Source organism: Microtus oregoni, unplaced genomic scaffold, assembly GCF_018167655.1.
Source record: "Microtus oregoni isolate MIOR12 unplaced genomic scaffold, Mior012 000025F_ref0000491, whole genome shotgun sequence".
NCBI classification, from domain to species: domain Eukaryota; kingdom Metazoa; phylum Chordata; class Mammalia; order Rodentia; family Cricetidae; genus Microtus; species Microtus oregoni.
The window spans coordinates 2,658,300-2,676,183 of record NW_024543084.1 but is presented as its reverse complement, the minus strand read 5'-3'; the positions used below and the strand labels follow the sequence as shown (position 1 = coordinate 2,676,183).

Here is a 17,884-nt window from a genome sequence, read left to right as displayed (position 1 = left end):
ATCTCCATAATATACAACCTGATTAGTGCTGTTTTCTCCAAAACATTGAGGGCTCCCTTATTTCTAATGGAATATATAACCTCTGGTTATACTTGAGACTTTCGCTGGCCTCTAACAAGCTATTTCCTTATGATTTTTCATGATCTGCCTTCATGTTAACCCTAGAGAGCCTTCTTGCCAATAATCAAATTTTAATCCATTTCCCATCCTTCTGTAGACCATTGCTTCTCTGACTATGGCAGGCATCTAAATTTCCCGGAGAACTGTTACACCAGAGCCCACCATTATACCACAGAGATACCAGACTCAGTAAGACATCATTACTGAAAACTTTGTAATTTCCACTTTCAATAACACCTTATGTGATGAATTATACTGATCCAAGGCTACATTTTTTTCTTTTAATATTTTCAAGACAGGGTTTCTCTGTGTAGCTTTGATGCCTGTCCTGGAACTAACTCTTGTAGACTAGGTTGTCCTTGAACTCACAGAGATCCACCTGCCTCTGCCCTCTGAGTACTGGGATTAAAGACGTGCACTACCACCGCCTGGATTCCAGAATATATCTTAATAACTTAGGTTTAGCATATCCTTCTTAACTCATCTCAGTCCATCAAAGGCATATACATCATGACAACCTTTGCCCACGAGTCATTTTCTGAAGGATGCTTAAAAGAAATTCCACACTAGCCTAGAATTGAGAATAATAGACGGTTATTTATTTCGGGGTAGACTCACAAATCAGAATCCTCTGCTGGAACAGAGAACAGAAACTAAATCCCGCAGATGGAAAAGAGAGCAGAGCAGAGGCATAAATAGTATAAGAGGCCACGCCCCAGTGGGCGGGTAACTTGAAGGCTCTTGGCTGTATGATTTCCTACAGCACATTTCATCTGCCACTAGTGGGAAGAATAAACTTCGTGGTGTTACAATGAATTAAGGGTCAAAATGTCTTAGTTCATGTTGTACACCTGTAACAGAATATCATAGACTGGGAAAATTTTAAATGAGCAGGCTCTGGATTCTGAAGGCTGGTTCAATACTAAGTCCAATACCAAGGCACCAACACCTGACTGGTTCTTTTGTGTGATTCCATGTGATCACGTGGATTCCAGAAAGGCAGGTAAAAAGCAAGATGGGCAAAGGGGCCTTTATAATGGCAGTGTACTGGCTAGTTTCATGTCAACTTGACACAGCTAGAGTCATCTGAGAGGAGGAAATGTCAACTGAGAAAATGCCTCCATAAGATCCAGCTGTAGGTAAACCGGTAAGGCAATTTTTATTATATTTATTTATTTATTTATTTATTTATTTATTTATTTAATTTTTTGGTTTTGCGAGACAGGGTTTCTCTGTGGTTTTGGAGCCTGTCCTAGAACTAGCTCTGTAGACCAGGCTGGTCTCGAACTCACAGAGATCCGCCTGCCTCTGCCTCCCAAGTTCTGCGATTAAAGGTGTGCGCCACCATCGCCCGGCAAAGTATTGATACTTCAAAGGTTGTATATAACTCTTTAAAATGAGCCTAATGGATTATGACAACTTAATCCATTGCCTCTGTTTTTTAAATGTAATGGATTTATTAATTCTTTGATGATTTCACACATGCATAAAATTCATTGTGATCCCATTCTTCCCTAACTCCTCCCAGATCCTTCTGACACCCCTCTCAGCTTTGTGTCTTCCATTTATTATTATTTATTTTAATAATTCAGAGTCAAACTTGTGCTGCGTATAAGCTCATATACATATAACATCGTCGACTTACCAAGGACCTCAGCTTTTGAAGAAGAACAGTTCATATCTTTAATGGAACACTCTGGTCAGACATAGTGATGTTTAGAGGTGTGAGTCTAACTCCTTCTCTATATATTAAGTTCCTTGGAAGGAGAAATAACATCTTTGTGACTGCTCAGAAGTAATTCTGAGTTCAGCTCTTTATAGAAATCCAGTAAAAAAAAATGTTTTTAATTAAATTGAGATTGAGGAAAGATTGCAAAAGGATCTTAAGAAAGTAAAAAATTTTCTAAACAATAAACAAACCATCAATTTCTTTCTCCTTCATCATAAAAATGAATAAAAATGAGGTCAATCATTAATAATACATTGAAAGTAGGTTTGTCTTTCCCTTTGAATTTTCTAAACTCTATAATTAAAATGACTTCAAATTGGAAGATTGCAAGGAAGAAATTAATCTTATTGGTAAGTAAAAGAGCAAATCCCATGGTTGATGATAGATATGACCTGTTAGTAACAGTTACTTTCTTTTGTGCAAACAGCATGTGGAGACCAGCATAATCCAATTAATTGTAAGTCCCCTTTGTAGAATCAGTAAACGGGCTCACGACACGAAAGCACCATTGAAGTCTTATCATTGGTCCGATAATCCAAACGGGTTCTCATTTTCAAACTACCAGCAGGTCTTTACAGATGCCTGCAAAATGAAATACTTTGTCTTCCCTGAACTTGCATTAAATTCAGTAATGGTCTCTGAACTTTAGTCTTTTGTCCTTGCTAGCCACCAGTTTCCTGGACATCTTGTAGTTTCCTGGACGTCTTGTAGTTTCTAGTTTCAGAAAAACACCTTGTGTTCCTCCCTTATGACTTCAAAATTATTTTCCAAGGTAGCTATGCCCAGCACGCTCTTGCCTAAGCTATGACCTTGCTATGCCCAGCAGTCTCACCATTCACCTTCCAGACACGCACTCACTCTGTCTCACGCCACATCCTGTGGCTCTAGTTCCTGTTTAGGACATGACTCTATCCCAGTGATCATGCAGACTCTTTTAGGTCTTTTAAAAATCTCTTTCATTTTTGAGATGTTAATACAGTTACACCATTTCTCTCTGCCCATTCCTCTTTCCAAACCATCCCATACACCCCTTCTTTCTTTATTTCAATTGATGACCTCTTTTTTTTTAATTGATTGTTGTTATACGCATGTATATATATAACCTGCTCGGTCTGTAACTCATGTGCTTGTTTTCCCTTTTCAGGGTTTTCTTACTCTACCGCATCCCTTCCCTCCCTCTTAATCCTCAATACCTTGAGATATGGAACCTATCTTTTCGTGTTCTCTAGCGACCCATGACTTACCAATGTGTTGTGCTCTGTCTTTGACATACTACTACTTCAACTTGGTTGGATCCATCCTCGTTTACCTCTTGTCCGCTCTCCCAGCCCATATCCCTCCATCCAAATATTATCTTCTTTGAAACAGTTACAATGTGAGACTTCATGCACAAAATCTCCTCTAGCCACCACCCAGATGAAGCAGGCTATCCAACTTCTATGTTCCCTTAACAGTCTACACAAAATATAAACTTTCCATGTGCTATTATTTTATCAATTTGCCTAAATTTCTTGTATATTGTAATATATATAAGAGCAAATACTCTACTTTCTTTCTCATTTTTAAGCTCCACCACTAGTAACAAGACTAGCATGAAATTTGATTTCAATTATTTGATAGAGGAGTGAATATGTGACTTAATGGCCTACATGTCTTCAGCACTGGTTATAGTCTATGAAAAGTTAACCTGATGAAAAGAACAGTTCATCATGCTCTGTCAATATCTACATGTCTGTTTTCATTGACATATTTTTATAGTATCACTACTAAGAGCGGTTAAATTAAGATTGATGAAGGATTGCAAAAAGATCTTTTAGAAACTAATAAAAGGAATGCAGCAGGTACTAGACTCTGGGGACAGGAAAATTAATCAGAACAAATGTCTTTCAGGGAAAAGAAAGTTTCTGAAGGACAGACATAGATATAGACAATTTGGTTCCAATGAGTAGTAACACTTATAGAGAATGGTAAAATTATCATGCTAGGATTAGAAATATCTTAATAAAAACCGAAATAAATCTAAGCCAGGGAAGAGTCCGTTTTATCAGTGTATACTATGATTGGCTTCACAGCTACAGGCCAAAACACTCAGACCATCGGACACAGATTTGTTTAGGTTGGAAGAGAAGTAAGCCTAAAATCTCTCATGGTTACAAAAGCTTGTGCTGTCTGACATTTGATCCAAAGCTTACGGCACGGACCTCCTGTGCTCTTCAACACTGGTGTGTGTGACTTTTCTACTCCTGAATTTCAAAGGGCATTGCGATCTTAGCTTCCTCACTGACTTTAGGTGGTCTGAAACGTCAGTGTGCCTGTTAAAACTTGCTTTCTCCCCTGACTTCCTCAGCTCTCCAACATCAGAGTGTGTGGTCAAGCTAGGTTAAGTATGTTTCTTCTTCCATCGGAACAAGACATTTTTATATGTGTCAAACCTGTCCGCACTGCTTGCAGGGAAATCTTAGTGCCAAGAGGTATCTTGAGACGGTTGCAGATATTTTTCTAAAAAATAAAAGCTGTAGATGACCCCTTTTTCTTGAGAGTTTACCCAATCATTATCACCATCATCATGATGTTTATTTAAAAGGAGCTGAGCATAGATTTACATTAACGAAGCAGATATAAAACTAAAAGGAGTAACTCTTTCCACAAAAACAGTACAATTTTAATAGAAACACTAACAAGAATCAGACAATTCTAGTGACTTCCAGAGATTATAGATCTTTTTGTATGTCTTTCAGCCTCTGCTTTCTCCTACACATACTTCTTGCACTTAGTAGGACATCTGACACTTACTAGGTATTCAGAAATTGCTTAATGATTAAATATGTCGATTTGAATACTTTATTTGATCTTATACTATAATGCTTATATTGACTTACAATAACAGAATAATGCTGCTATTTTTCCATTTCCAATATACCATTTCCTTTTGTTTGTTTGTCTATTCATTTATTTGTTTGTTTCTCTGTTTCTTATCTCTCAAATATTAGACAATTCCTGCGAAGGAAATGAATTCTATCATTCATAAATATTGCTGTTATATATTAAATGGACATTAGTTATATGCAAGCTGTTGGGTCATTTTAATTTATACATATTGAATCCACCTCACTCCAGTCAAAAAGCCTATCACCAAATCTGACAAGAAATGTTTGAGAAGATGTGGCTAGAAAGGGGCCTTTAATCACTGTTTGTGGAGGTACGAACTAATACAGCCATTGTGGAATCAGTTTGGAGAGTTTTCAAAAACAAATTTTAAAAAGACCAAAATATTTAGCATTTTATTCCTAGATACATACCCAGAGAACTCCATACTCCATAGAGATGTGTGTTCCATATTCTATTTATGCTTTTTCACTGTAGCAAATAATTTAGAATCAAAAGAAGAAGGAATAATGAAAATTTCACATACAACACACACATATACACACACGCACATTGAATACAGACAATCGATATGAATTATAAAAGACGATATAAAATTAGTTGTTTTTCAGGTTCTAGCTCTCATGGATATTTAGTTTTGGGTGGTCAATAAGTACAATATTTGGTAGTGAACATGCAAAATTCAATGTGACACTCCACAGGTTCTGTGCCAAATGATTAATTTAAGTGTATAGAAGTCTACTGAGATAGAAAGAGCTTGGATCTGTTTACTTTTTTTTTAATTTTCAGGTTTCTTAATAATAAACTTTATACACAGATTTATAAATTTTTATAGGAATCTCTTCTGGTATTTAACAAAGTTTATATGTATTATTACTCAAAATCTTTATTTAGATCTTTCTGTATGTACTTGTTATTGTACATTTTCAACTATTTATTCATAGGTATACTTCATCATGGACATCGGAGAGGAGTGATAGGCAGCAGTGATAACGTACATCCCAGTGGTCCACATGGTCTCAAACATTCTGATGTAATAGAAATTAGCTCAATAACTCCAATAACAAGTTGGCAATGCCTACTTAAATTTAAATATACAAACAAACTTTAACATAGGAATTAACCATTTAGGTATTTTCTCTACTCACATGGATAGTATATACTGACATAGATATCAAATTATGTTAGTACAAAACTGTTTGCACAATCATGATGGGATTTACGACTTGTTAAGTGAGTCATTATACATCCACAAAGATGATTATGCATGCTGTAGTAATTCCTATTGGCAGTAGCCTTTAAGTTACCTGCCCGCTTGGGCATGGCCTCTTATACATCTATTTATGCCGATGTGAAGCATGCATCCTGCCTCTTTTTTGGGATTCGGTTGCTGTTCCCCATTCCAGTAGAAGACTGTGATCTGTGAGTCTACTTCTAAATAAATAACTCTCTATTATACTCAATTCTGAACTAGTGTGGGATTTCTTTTAAGCATCCTTCTTCATATGCAGATAAATTATATAGAGAGATAACGTTAGTTTTGAGTGATTTCCAACATATATCTAGTGAAAAATAATCAGGAGAATATATAAATTACATTTTGTTTTTTAAAAATGGTGGTAGAAGGTACTACTGCCTGAGTGTAAAAAATGTCTTTGAAAGGAAGCCTAAGAAATTTAGGAAATTTCTAAAGGAAAACTAAGACTCAGTTTTCTCTGTGTGTATAAATTAAATAACTAAGAGAAGATGAGGCAAAGTTCCTGCCATGTACGTTTTCATATACTATCAATCAACACTGTTTCAATACATGACATATATCAAATCAAAATAATAAAGTGTTTGAATTACTGTATTATGTAATTCCTATTTTAAAATTGTGTGTCTTTCAGTCGAGCGGTGGTGGCACAAGCCTTTAATCCCAGCACTTGGGAGGCAGAGGCAGGCGGATCTCTGTGAGTTCGAGACCAGCCTGGTCTACAGAGCTAGTTCTAGGACAGGCTCCAAAGCCACAGAGAAACCCTGTCTCGAAAATCAAAAAAAAAAATAAAAAAATAAAATAAAATAAAATAAAATTGTGTGTTTTTCAATACCAGATTATCAAGTGCTTTGACAATCTTAAATAAATTTTTATTTCATTCATGGTAAATTTTTGAAAATGATCTTGGGAATCATTTCCATGAGTTATCGTTTTTTAAATTTCAAAAGAAAAGAACAACAGAGCAACTTTATGTCCCACATTTGTGAAAGCGGGGTGACCAACCTGTTGTTTCATTTCATCAATGAAACCTCACTGAAGATAGAAAAACACTCAAACCTTTCATCTATGAAAACCCAAACAGTTAGCTACTGATAGTATACTTATCAACTAATTAAATATTTCATTATTCTAGACTTAAAGAATTATATTAATACATAATTATGACAGTTGTATTCTGTAGCTTCAAAAAAACTGTTGCAGTAACCATGCTGTGTCTAATACACATGCAGTTGTGAGTGTCGTAAATCTCACAAATAGTTATATCTGTAGAGTTCTGATTATGATATGAAGTCGAAAATATGAGTTCTTGTGATATGAAGTAGAAAATGCACTCTCCAAGAAATAAACTCATCGATATTGTTTAGGCAAAATAATTATTATTTTCTCTTCATTTGGTAAATATTGTACATTTTATCTAGAGACAATGGCTTGAATAAATCAAAGTGGCAATATCTAATTCTACCAATTTCGTTTACCATTTCTACTTCATTGAATGATTGCTTCCAGAGTAACTTCTAAATTAACACGTTAATTTCTAAAGCGAGTCTTTATTCTCACCCATTTCTCACCCAACAAACCCCAACAATATTGTAAGGAGAATAAAAGAAGTCAGAGTCTTATATTCGAATCTGGGAACATTTGCCACTAGCAAAGAGACTAATATACAAGCTAACTTGCTGGTAAAGAATGGCAGATCTATACTGGTCCATTACATGTAGAACCTCCCTTAACTCATATGAACTTAGGAATTGTCATCTGACAAGAGACAACACCTCTATGTTAAACAGCATCCCTGTATGCACATGAAACAGAAAGATTATCTGTGCATAGCTATTTACATGAACTGACCCCATAGGTTGATATTAAATAACATAACATGAACTGGATGGGACAGATGAGCAATGGTGTCATTTAGATACAACATGAAGCAAGCTGTTAAAAATGACTGTTAAATTTTATCCTACTGATTCTCTACCCTTTAGAGGCTATAATATGGGAAATCATCCATGGAATTCTAGCAAACTTGGAATATATTTGGAGAAGACAGTTGCATAAAATGAATCATTATGTACAATATCCGTAGAACGCAAAAGGCCTTTTACTTAATGTAAACAAGGGCAGCGCTGAAAGCTCTAAGCAAGAAGGGCATTAAAGAAATACATATTGGCACCAAGAAATACATCAGTTTTTATGATCTAACTTAAAGAAAACTCAGTTTATTTTTGGCATTGTTTTCATATTCTGTGCGAGAGCACTACTTTTCCAGATGCCAAGAGAAGAGTATCTAGGACAGGCAGAGAGAAAGGTGACGTCAACCACCACTTTTTACGAGGTGGCATTATGCATGGAGTTATGGTAATGGGAGGATGTTTTATGTTATGCCACTGTAAATTAAAAATGCGCAGAGCAGTGCCACACTTGTTAGACTTTCCATCTGTGGCACTGGCTTCCTAAGTTTCCTCTCTACCTATTTGCTAGGTTGCTGTTTCATCCAAATGAAGCCTGATGCTTTCGTGAAAATAAGCATCACATTATCTACTTACTTCCAACACTTGGTGTGGTAGAAAATCACTATGTCTCCTTCAAAGAGATGATCTTAGAGATGCTGTGACATTTTGTACATGGCTTGGGCATCTCAGGTGACTTTCAAAGGTATAGCTGAAATAGAAAGTAGAGAGAAACAAGTCAGCAAGGGCTGTTGGAATGCACTACTGAACAATGAAGGACTTGCTCTTTTGGTTTTTGAAATTTAGCATCTCAGGAAGTACCTATTATCTCCTTGCTTCCTTCTTTTTTCCCACTTCAAAAAGGCCAAATGAAATTGACCATGTGTGCTGGGTGGCTGGAGCGTCTATTTTGTGTATAGGCTGAACCAGTTTCAAAAGTAATACTTTTAGCAGTTTCCTGGGGATTTCTATATAAATTATGAGGAATGAAAAGTCTTTGGGGGGGACAGTTAGAGTACAAAATTTCACATCCCAAAGTAATTTCTTCCTTCTTTTTTTGATAGATGATATGGCCATAGACTATTGGTTTGACTTGGTATTTTTTCACATAATTTTAAATATTCTTTAGCTCCAGCTTTAGGAACAGAATTGTATTTCTTCTCTAGTAAACATATTTGGGTAAAAAAAAAAGCTGAGTAAGAAAATGGCGATTGTATTTTATTCCTTGGCAACCAAGTGTATCCTATATGTTAACAGTAAGGTTGAGTCCAAATAGGCAAGCAATTTTGAATTATGACTTCAAATTATTTCTTAAAACATAAATAATCAGTTATTTGGAATAATCTAAGCAGTTTTATCTCGTATTTCACAAGTGTAACAGCCTCTTGTTTGAGGATTTAATCTTGGAATACAACACGGTCATGCACTTTGGAAAACCTTTAGAAATTATATGAGTTAGCATGGGTTACAAAACTTTCACAGGGTAGATTATTAAATTACAGTGATTTGTTTCAAAGTGATAGAAATCTGAGTTCTAAATGGGACCAGATTATTGTCATCCAGAGCATCTATCATTGTTGTTTATTATATAGCTATATCCATCCCCGTTTGGCATCTCTGGAATCCAATGTCTCCTGGTCTTCCCCTCAGTATGTTCCAGTCTTTTGCTATAAGGACACCATTCATATTGGATTGCCATGGTGTTTGGAGTTCACGTGACCTTATATTTATAATTACTTCTTTAAAAGGCATCTCCAAATTGTCATATTTTGAAATACAGGCATGAGGCTCTAAGTACAAAAATGTGTAAGTTTAGGAATTCGGGCTGTAGCTAGCTAGCTAGCATTGTGTACATTTGGTGGTGATATATTTGCTGATGAATTTGTCCTACTGTTCATCAAGGTCAGCAGAGTGTGTTGCAGAGGATAAACAGACGATGTGAAATGCTAGAACTTGGTCAATGTTCACTTTAGCAATGTTTCTGAGCACCTGGTAAAGCCCTCTCCTCTGAGGAACATAAGGCAGTCTGCCAGCTGCAGCTTCCGAAAGCACACAGCCTAGTGACTAGTATCCAGTCTGTGTTCAGTCCCTGTTTGCATAATAAAAATTAAGTGAACAAACAGATTAACTGGCCAACTGTCCTAGTTTCTCAGATAATATCCTCAGTGCATTCCTGCTTTAAACCGGTATGGGTGGTAGAAAGAGACTTCTATTAGGACAGCATAGGAAGGCGCTGCCTTGGCATGGAGTTTGTATCATCAGCTATGAGAATTTTGACCCTGTCTAACTCACCAGAAATCAGAGTGAACTGTCACTCAGAAGAGGTAACAAGAAAGGTTCAGTACGTCAATGACCCAACTGATTTCCTTTTGATCTAGTCCTTTAAATACAGTGGCCTAGATAGAAGCTGTGTATTTATAGACAAATAGGACCATTCCAGCCACGCGGATTTCTAACCTTTTACTTTTATTTTATAGCCAAACATTATATATAGATTCATCCTCTTAGGCATCTCTGGCATCTACGATGTGACATTCATGAACCCAGCAGGCTTTCCCAATAAAAATGTGGCTGTGTCGTGGTTCTTGGCACTGGGAGCAGATGCCATCTCCTTGATGACAGGTTCACGGTGTCATCTGTTCTTATCATTGCATTAATGAAATCAGAGCTATTCTTTCCATAACCTGGGCTGTCTTGCTCCCCTTTTCTATTGTGATAGGAAAGTGAATGTTGGCAAGAGCTTTTGGAAATGTCATTGGAAAGCATTATAAAGTAAAGGGTGGGAGAAAAAAGGAACATTTGATTTTTAAATATGCAAAGAGGTGTCACTTCACACTTTACATTTATTCTATTTGGGATAATTCTAGTTATCCATGCCACATTTTAACCAGCATTACGTAAAAACGATTTAGTTAAGTTCAGACCTGATACAGCAACTTCTGCCTGTATTTCTTTCTAGAATTCCATATAAATGTGTAGCAGAAAGTTGGTGATTAAACCTTCAGTAACACTTAAGTGTTCCTGCTTCCTTGAAGGCTATCATTTCCCATCTATACCATCAGAGATCCATCTTACAAGACTCCACTGTAAGGAAAATGGCCCCGAATTGTCTTAGAAATGAGAGTAAATTTTTCTCTTTCAAACATACTCTTTTACATGCACAAGTACTTTTTCCCCCCCTAAACTACACTAAGATCCCTTCAAAATGAGACATTTCAAGACAGCCTTGTTTGGGTAAAACATTATCTTATATATTCATGTTTTCATAAAAATCTCATAGCATGCCGGGTGGTGGTGGAGCACGCCTTTAATCCCAGCACTCGGGAGGCAGAGGCAGGTGGATCTCTGTGAGTTCGAGGCCAGCCTGGTCTACAAGAGCTAGTGCCAGGACAGACTCCAAAAGCAACAGAGAAACCCTGTCTCGAAAAAAAAAAAATCTCATAGCATTTGGATTCTCAATCTTAACCTACCTTAATTACATTATATGTTTTAAAGCCACCATTGACTAAGACAGATTTTGAGTGTAACAATCATGAGATACCTGGAAGCAACCAAACTTTTCTGAGCATTAGATCCCAGTGTGTATAGTTGTTGTTGACCCTGTATGGTAAGCCACAACACCCTGAAATGATTTCTCTAAACCAATTAGTACAGTTCATAATATTCTCTCTATGTTTTCATTGCTTCCACTCTTGATGTATCTTCCCCTTTGAACCCTTGTTTGCCTTGCCCATCACGGTTGTATCTTGGATGTTTGTTTCTTTATAACTTCCAAATGCTGTGTGCATTTCCCCTGTTGAAAGCAGTGTTTGTCTCTCCAACCATCTTCACTTCACACATAAATGAATAGACATAAAATGTATCAGTGGTGAGCCAGGCCTAAAAAAGATATTTTATATATCCATATAATTTTTTCAACTCTATCATGTTTCTTCAACACCCCTTCACATAATAATCTGTTCATCTCCGACTGTTTCCTACTGCTGTTTCTTTTTATGGCCAGTTTGTTTTATATCTGCTCATATAAGAATTGGGCTCTCAGTGATTGGGGAATTACTAAATATTGGAGTTAGTTTGTAGATGAAAGAACAGTCTCAAATAAGATCCTTAGAGATGAAATGTAAAAGTCCCCAGTTCTGAAGTCAGGTCCATCTACGAGCACTTCACACTACTTATTTGCTTTTTGGCTTCTGCCAGACGAAATTGTATATACATAAAACGATTGTAAACATAGTGGGAATGTATTGGCTCCTTATCTCAGTTTCATTACCTTGTCACTCATAAGAAAATTCCTTATGCTAATCCCGCCCTTTTATCTTCTCTTTAAAACCAATAATCATGCCAACAACATCTACTTCATTGTCTTACCTACTTATATATAATTTAACATGCATTTAAATAATATATAATTGCAAAATGCATAGCATCGTGTTCTATAAGTTAAGTGATACATAATTTTCAGTTATTATTTCTGTTTTAAGTAGTTTGAATATCAATATATGAATTTTGTTATAGAAAAGGTTTTGATTTTTGTCAGGAATTAAGAATTACAATGCTCACAGGAAAGTTCAGTGGGTACCACACCAGCCTTGTTACCTGAGTTTGGTTGCCCAGACCTACAGCAGAAGCAGAGAACCGATTCCTGCAGCAGTCTTCTGACCTCGATATACATGCCACAGTCTGTGTTCACCCACACACCCACTCCCCGTCCACACACACAGTAATAAGAACCTTAATTAAAACAAAGTACCAACTCTGAAGTTCATATTTGGGAAATCGTGGTGTCTACATATATATAGTCCATGGATCCGTGTCCACATGAGTTAATTTCATAAGCTCAGCTTGTAGAGGAATGTCCACAGACATTTGCAGCCTCTAGTCTAATCCTGTCAATCAAGAAGAGTTTGCAGCTCCAGAAGATAATTGGGAATGTTTGACAACGTTTTCTATAGTCAACCTTAGGAAACACAACTGGCCTCGAGTGGGTGAAGGCCAGGGATGTTACCTATACATCCCAGAATACAAAGGACAGTCCTATAAGCACGATCATCTTTTCTCAGGTGGTATGCTGTGCCTTTGCTCATATACCTTACGTTCTTGAAAAGGGAAAAGCCCTTAGAACATTCCTACAGATAACGCAAATGTATTTGAATGATGCCTGTCAATACCAGGAAAGCGTTACGATCAGTTTTTCTTGAGAATGAGCTGACTTTGTGAGACAGCAGATTCTTTGGGCATAATTATATGTTTAAATAAGCCACCATGACCTTGAAAGCCCTACCACGAGACCCTCTGGATTACATGAGATCTGTTGGTTATGGAATGCTGGATGTAAAAATGAGCTAGCATATTTCAAATGACAAATGTCAACTCTTGCCATATTGTTTACTTGAGCTATTTGTGGAAGTTTACAAATCATAATTATTTTTTTCTTTAAATGATGACTACTGATATCTATATTTATATTCCTATAATAAGAATTCTTGTGTAAATGACACAAATTCACAGTAGTCCGGCTTAAAACTTTTAAGCAGACACAGTGAAGTGGCACTCATCCATCGACATACTTTCTTTTCAGCCTACTGAAAGGCTCCTTCCTCACCTTCTCTAAAATTTGCTGCTGTATATATGAAAGTGACTAACATTAATGGCATTGCCCTCATGTTAAGTAGCTATTTGTTATTATTGTCGACTTTCTGTCCAATATGAACATGTTCCTTTTGGCTCTCTGAATGTCTCCCCTTAGCAGGCTCTAATCTACTCACCACAACGCCACCCGATGCTTTACTTCCCTAATAAAGTTGGGAAGTTGAGTGCGTGAGTTTCCCTGCATGCGTGTGTATGTTTAGGTTTTCCACTTCAAGATCAGTGCCAGAGCTACAGTACTGATACATTTTCTAAATGTGTTTTAAGCAATAAGTTGTACAACATTTTTAGAACATGTGTTAAACTATTTCTCTAAGAATGAAGCTCTTAACAAAACATAAGCACTCTGCATGAGATCTTAGCAGCAAAGTGCTTAAAAGATAAAGTAAGAATTGGTACCATGGGAAGAACACCAGCTGTAGAGCACACAGGTCCATTATGAGAAGTATGGTAGTGGGTAGGGAGAAAATGATTTAATCAGGAGTAAAACCGATTTTATTATAAGGGCACGCAGGGGGTGTGGCACCATAGTGAGAGGGACATTTCAAAATATCTGACAGATTTCAACAATGTGAAAACCCCGTTCTTTAAAGTGACAGTAAACCCCATCAGGTCTCCCTTTTTGATGCTATTGTTAACAGTTGACTGTTTAAAGCCGGCCTGCTAAGATGCTGTCGGCCTATTTCAATAGTGTGCAGTCAAATAAAAGACTAATTGTTGACATACAATCAATCAAAATGATTGCAGGGCAGAGAGAAGGTCTCCTCTGCTGATTTTTGTTGTGGGTCCTGTTGGTGTGTTATGATGGCGGCAGGGAGGACGATCGAGAGGAGGAGGCAAAGAGCCCCTCTAGCAGAAACAGATCCACCTCATCCCCACTTTTTGAAAACATACTACTGGGCAGGAACATCACTCACAGGCCCTGAAAATAATAGTTTATTAGAAAAAAAAAAGGATGTGATAGCGATGTGGGCTAATATTTTTAAAAGGATTTGAACACTCTTAGCAAAACAGCTCCTGCAGAGAATCCCTACAGTGACAGTTCTCAGCTTTTCTTTTCTTTCTTTTCTTCCCTTTTTGTTGTTGTTGTTGCAAAATGCTCCTTGGCATTCATAGAGCTCACACTGTGGGGGCATGCGACCGTGAGCTCAGACATCATCAAAATAGAGAAAAAATTCCAATTAACCAAACACCTGTAAGTTTTTACCAGGATTCTTGGATCTTCAGTTAACTCCATGTCATAACTGATAAGCTTTTGTTCCTTTAAGCCCAGGAAAAAAAAAAAAAAGCGTTTCTTTGTAGCTTGTCCTATAGATTAGCAGAAATGTCATCGTATCTTGCTTCCTTTTAATTATACGTAAAGATGTCACTTCTAGACAGCCATCATCCCTTCCTTGTATGAGAATGATCCCAGATTTTCCTCCTGAGAGTTAAAGAGGGGGTGATAATCACCTATCACATTCCCTCGCTACTGAACATTCGCTTTGGCACCTAAGTTCTTCGGTGTGTCACGGCAGCTACTCGCTCAGGTTTCCCAAGCAAATATTTTTGTTGTTTCTAAAGAGTTGGTTAGCATTTGTGGTTTGTCTTCGGCGTGTTATCATTTTGGCAGCTTTGCATAGCCTGCATAGGCCAACAGGGGTCTGTCTAATATTGTTGCTGGGTACATTTCCCTCACTGAGATGAAAACGGAAGAAAAAATGTTTCTGAAGCAGTAAGAAGGAATTAATATCCTACCCCCTCCCCCATATTCTATTCCTTGCTGACTTTAGATTTAGGCAAGAAAAGAAACAGAAGAAGAAAGAAAGAAAAAAAAGAAAAAAGTGTTAGCCATTATTCCCTTGTACATAGCAGGGATAACACATGTAAAGCAATAACTCGTTTTCTATTGCCATGTTTAGCATATGTCTCCTGTTGGCTCAGCAAGGCCTTCAGACCGGTCCCTTGAGCCAGCCATCGCTGGCAACTCTTAGCCCCTCGGCCTCAAAACCAAATAGCTTTGAATCATGTAGAGCCGTGATGCTAATTTTCATACTGATGCATTATGGGAATAACTGTATCTGACATACTGTGTCAATGGTACTGTCTCTTTGTGTCCCTTGTTTTTTGTTAGCTGCATTCCTACAGATGGCATTCCATTGAAAATGTTCCCTTCCTACAGAATACGAGAGAAGGAAAAAAAAAAAGAAAACCCATGCACAGCACCAAACCTCTAGGTGCAGAAGGCTGTTAACGGTTGCTGATGATAGTAGGCAAACATTAACATAATAATTAGTGTCTTGTAATTGTTTCATTAAAACCAGTTGTTCCATTTCTCCTCGTGTTTTCCCAGAAGAGAAGCTGAATTTGGATGACAGCCAGTGGGAGGACATCCACGTCGTCACCGGAGCACTGAAGATGTTTTTCCGGGAGCTGTCTGAACCACTCTTCCCTTACAGTTTCTTTGAGCAGTTTGTGGAGGCGATCAGTAAGTATACCCCAGAAAAAAAGCTGGGTGTGGTGGAATTAATAACAATAATGAGATTGATGCCGATCATGACAACAGAAAAACGGAATATGTACCCTATGCTCATATCTGTAGCCTTAGGTTTTGTCATTTGGGTGGCTTGTTTTATATCTCACCCTGCAATATTATCTGAGCTTTAAAACCAAAATACTCAGACCAGAAAAAAAAAAGAGAGAGAGAAATCTATTTAAGGCCACCAAATTTAAGCTTTCTCAAATGAAAATAGCTTCTTCTGCAATCTGCTTTAAAGGGGTCATCTCTTGTACTCCCAGTCCTTGCCTTTATATTTTCAGAATTGCACTGTTTGCAGACAAAGAGGTCTTGCAAGGGAACCTAAATATATTAAATATTGTGTTTCATTAAATATGTGTTAAATCATCAGCTGAAATACCATCTTCTCTTGGCTCACTCATTTGTTCCCTCACCAGCAGCAGTAACTGTCTACAGTTGGCTTCTGAGCAGTGGGTAGGGTTAAGTGAAAGCAAATTTCTTTTAAGGGCTGACATGCAGAATGATGAGTTTCATCTCTCCACAAAGCTTCTTTTTCTGATGTGTTACTCTCTCGTTTATAATACACAATCTAAAGTAAAATGGAATGAATGAATGAATGAATGAATGATCAAAATCTTTCCTGCGTGAAAACTTCTCCTATAGACGCTTGGAAAAATAAATACTTAAAATAGCACTAAATGTAATATCATAGGGTACATTTACTCTAATTGTGACAGCTTGGAAAATGACTCCTGGCAAGCAGGCTGATATAAGAATGAAAGAGAAAGAAAGAAGAAAGAAAGGTAAAATTAAGAATCTTGCAAGCCTGGCAGGAGCTTAATTAAAGTCCCAACAAGAAAAATCTCCAAGGAAAAAAATGCTCTACTTAGGAGGTCTGGTCTTGGAGGCTGTGTGCGAAGAGTTCCCATTAGTGGCAATGAGGAACTGGGGACCAGTGCTGGAAAACAGCCCTTCAGTAGGCACTTTTATTCTGTTTTCACTGGGAAAACCTCTTCACATGCTCTTAAAACTTCTGTGAAATGAAATCGGTGGGATGAAGATAAGCGTTCCTCTCTCGGTCTCTGGTCTAGCCTGCTCACAATTTCAAATTGTCTTGTTGACTGGCTATTATTTAAGGGCAGGAAGGTTGTTCTTGTTTCAAGTTTGGTATGAGTCTGGAGTTGTTATCCTTCCTGGAGAGCAATGATTTATAGTTGCCAGGTTCTCTAAACTACAACTTCAAAGGAATAATGAAGAAAAAGTAAGTAAGCATGAATCTTATTCAGTGCAGTCTGGTGTTCTGTCTTAGCTCGCACATTTACGTGAACTGAGAGAGCAGCATTCTGGGAGGAAGTTGGAAAGACTTTTGTACAGATTCCTATCTTAATTGTGCACATTTAGAAATATGTATATCATATTATGACCTCCCTACTCTAGGTGACAATCATCTCATCTGGAAACATGCTTACATATCTGCTGGGTGGGGAGTGTCATATAAGAGTCCTATAAATGAGGCTTCCTACCTCCTTTAGTTCACATGATTCCAAAGATAGTAGCAAACTTTTCTCATAGGCTAAGCATATGGAAACCAGGCCCTTGGAGCTCATACGAGTACGTGTCTTTTGAATCCCCATAAGAAGTATGATGGTTTCTGGGATGTTTTAGACTTAACTCCAAACTGGATGTAGTTTCAGTGACACAGGCATGATCAGAACTGAACAGCAAAGATAAGGCAGGCAGCAAGCTCTTAGGGGTGGTTGTAGAGCCAGCCTCCGCAGACAGTTATAATATAGGTAATTTGT

General features: G+C 37.4%; 1 protein-coding gene across 1 annotated transcript in view; it reads left to right on the top strand.

The window, feature by feature from the left end:
* LOC121462866 (rho GTPase-activating protein 15) overlaps window positions 1–17,884 on the top strand; it is a 568,141-nt gene that overhangs the window by 424,122 nt on the left and 126,135 nt on the right. The window contains exon 11 of the mRNA XM_041674830.1: window positions 15,918–16,052. Coding sequence (XP_041530764.1) covers window positions 15,918–16,052 — 135 coding nt within the window. The remainder of the gene's footprint in view (window positions 1–15,917; window positions 16,053–17,884) is intronic.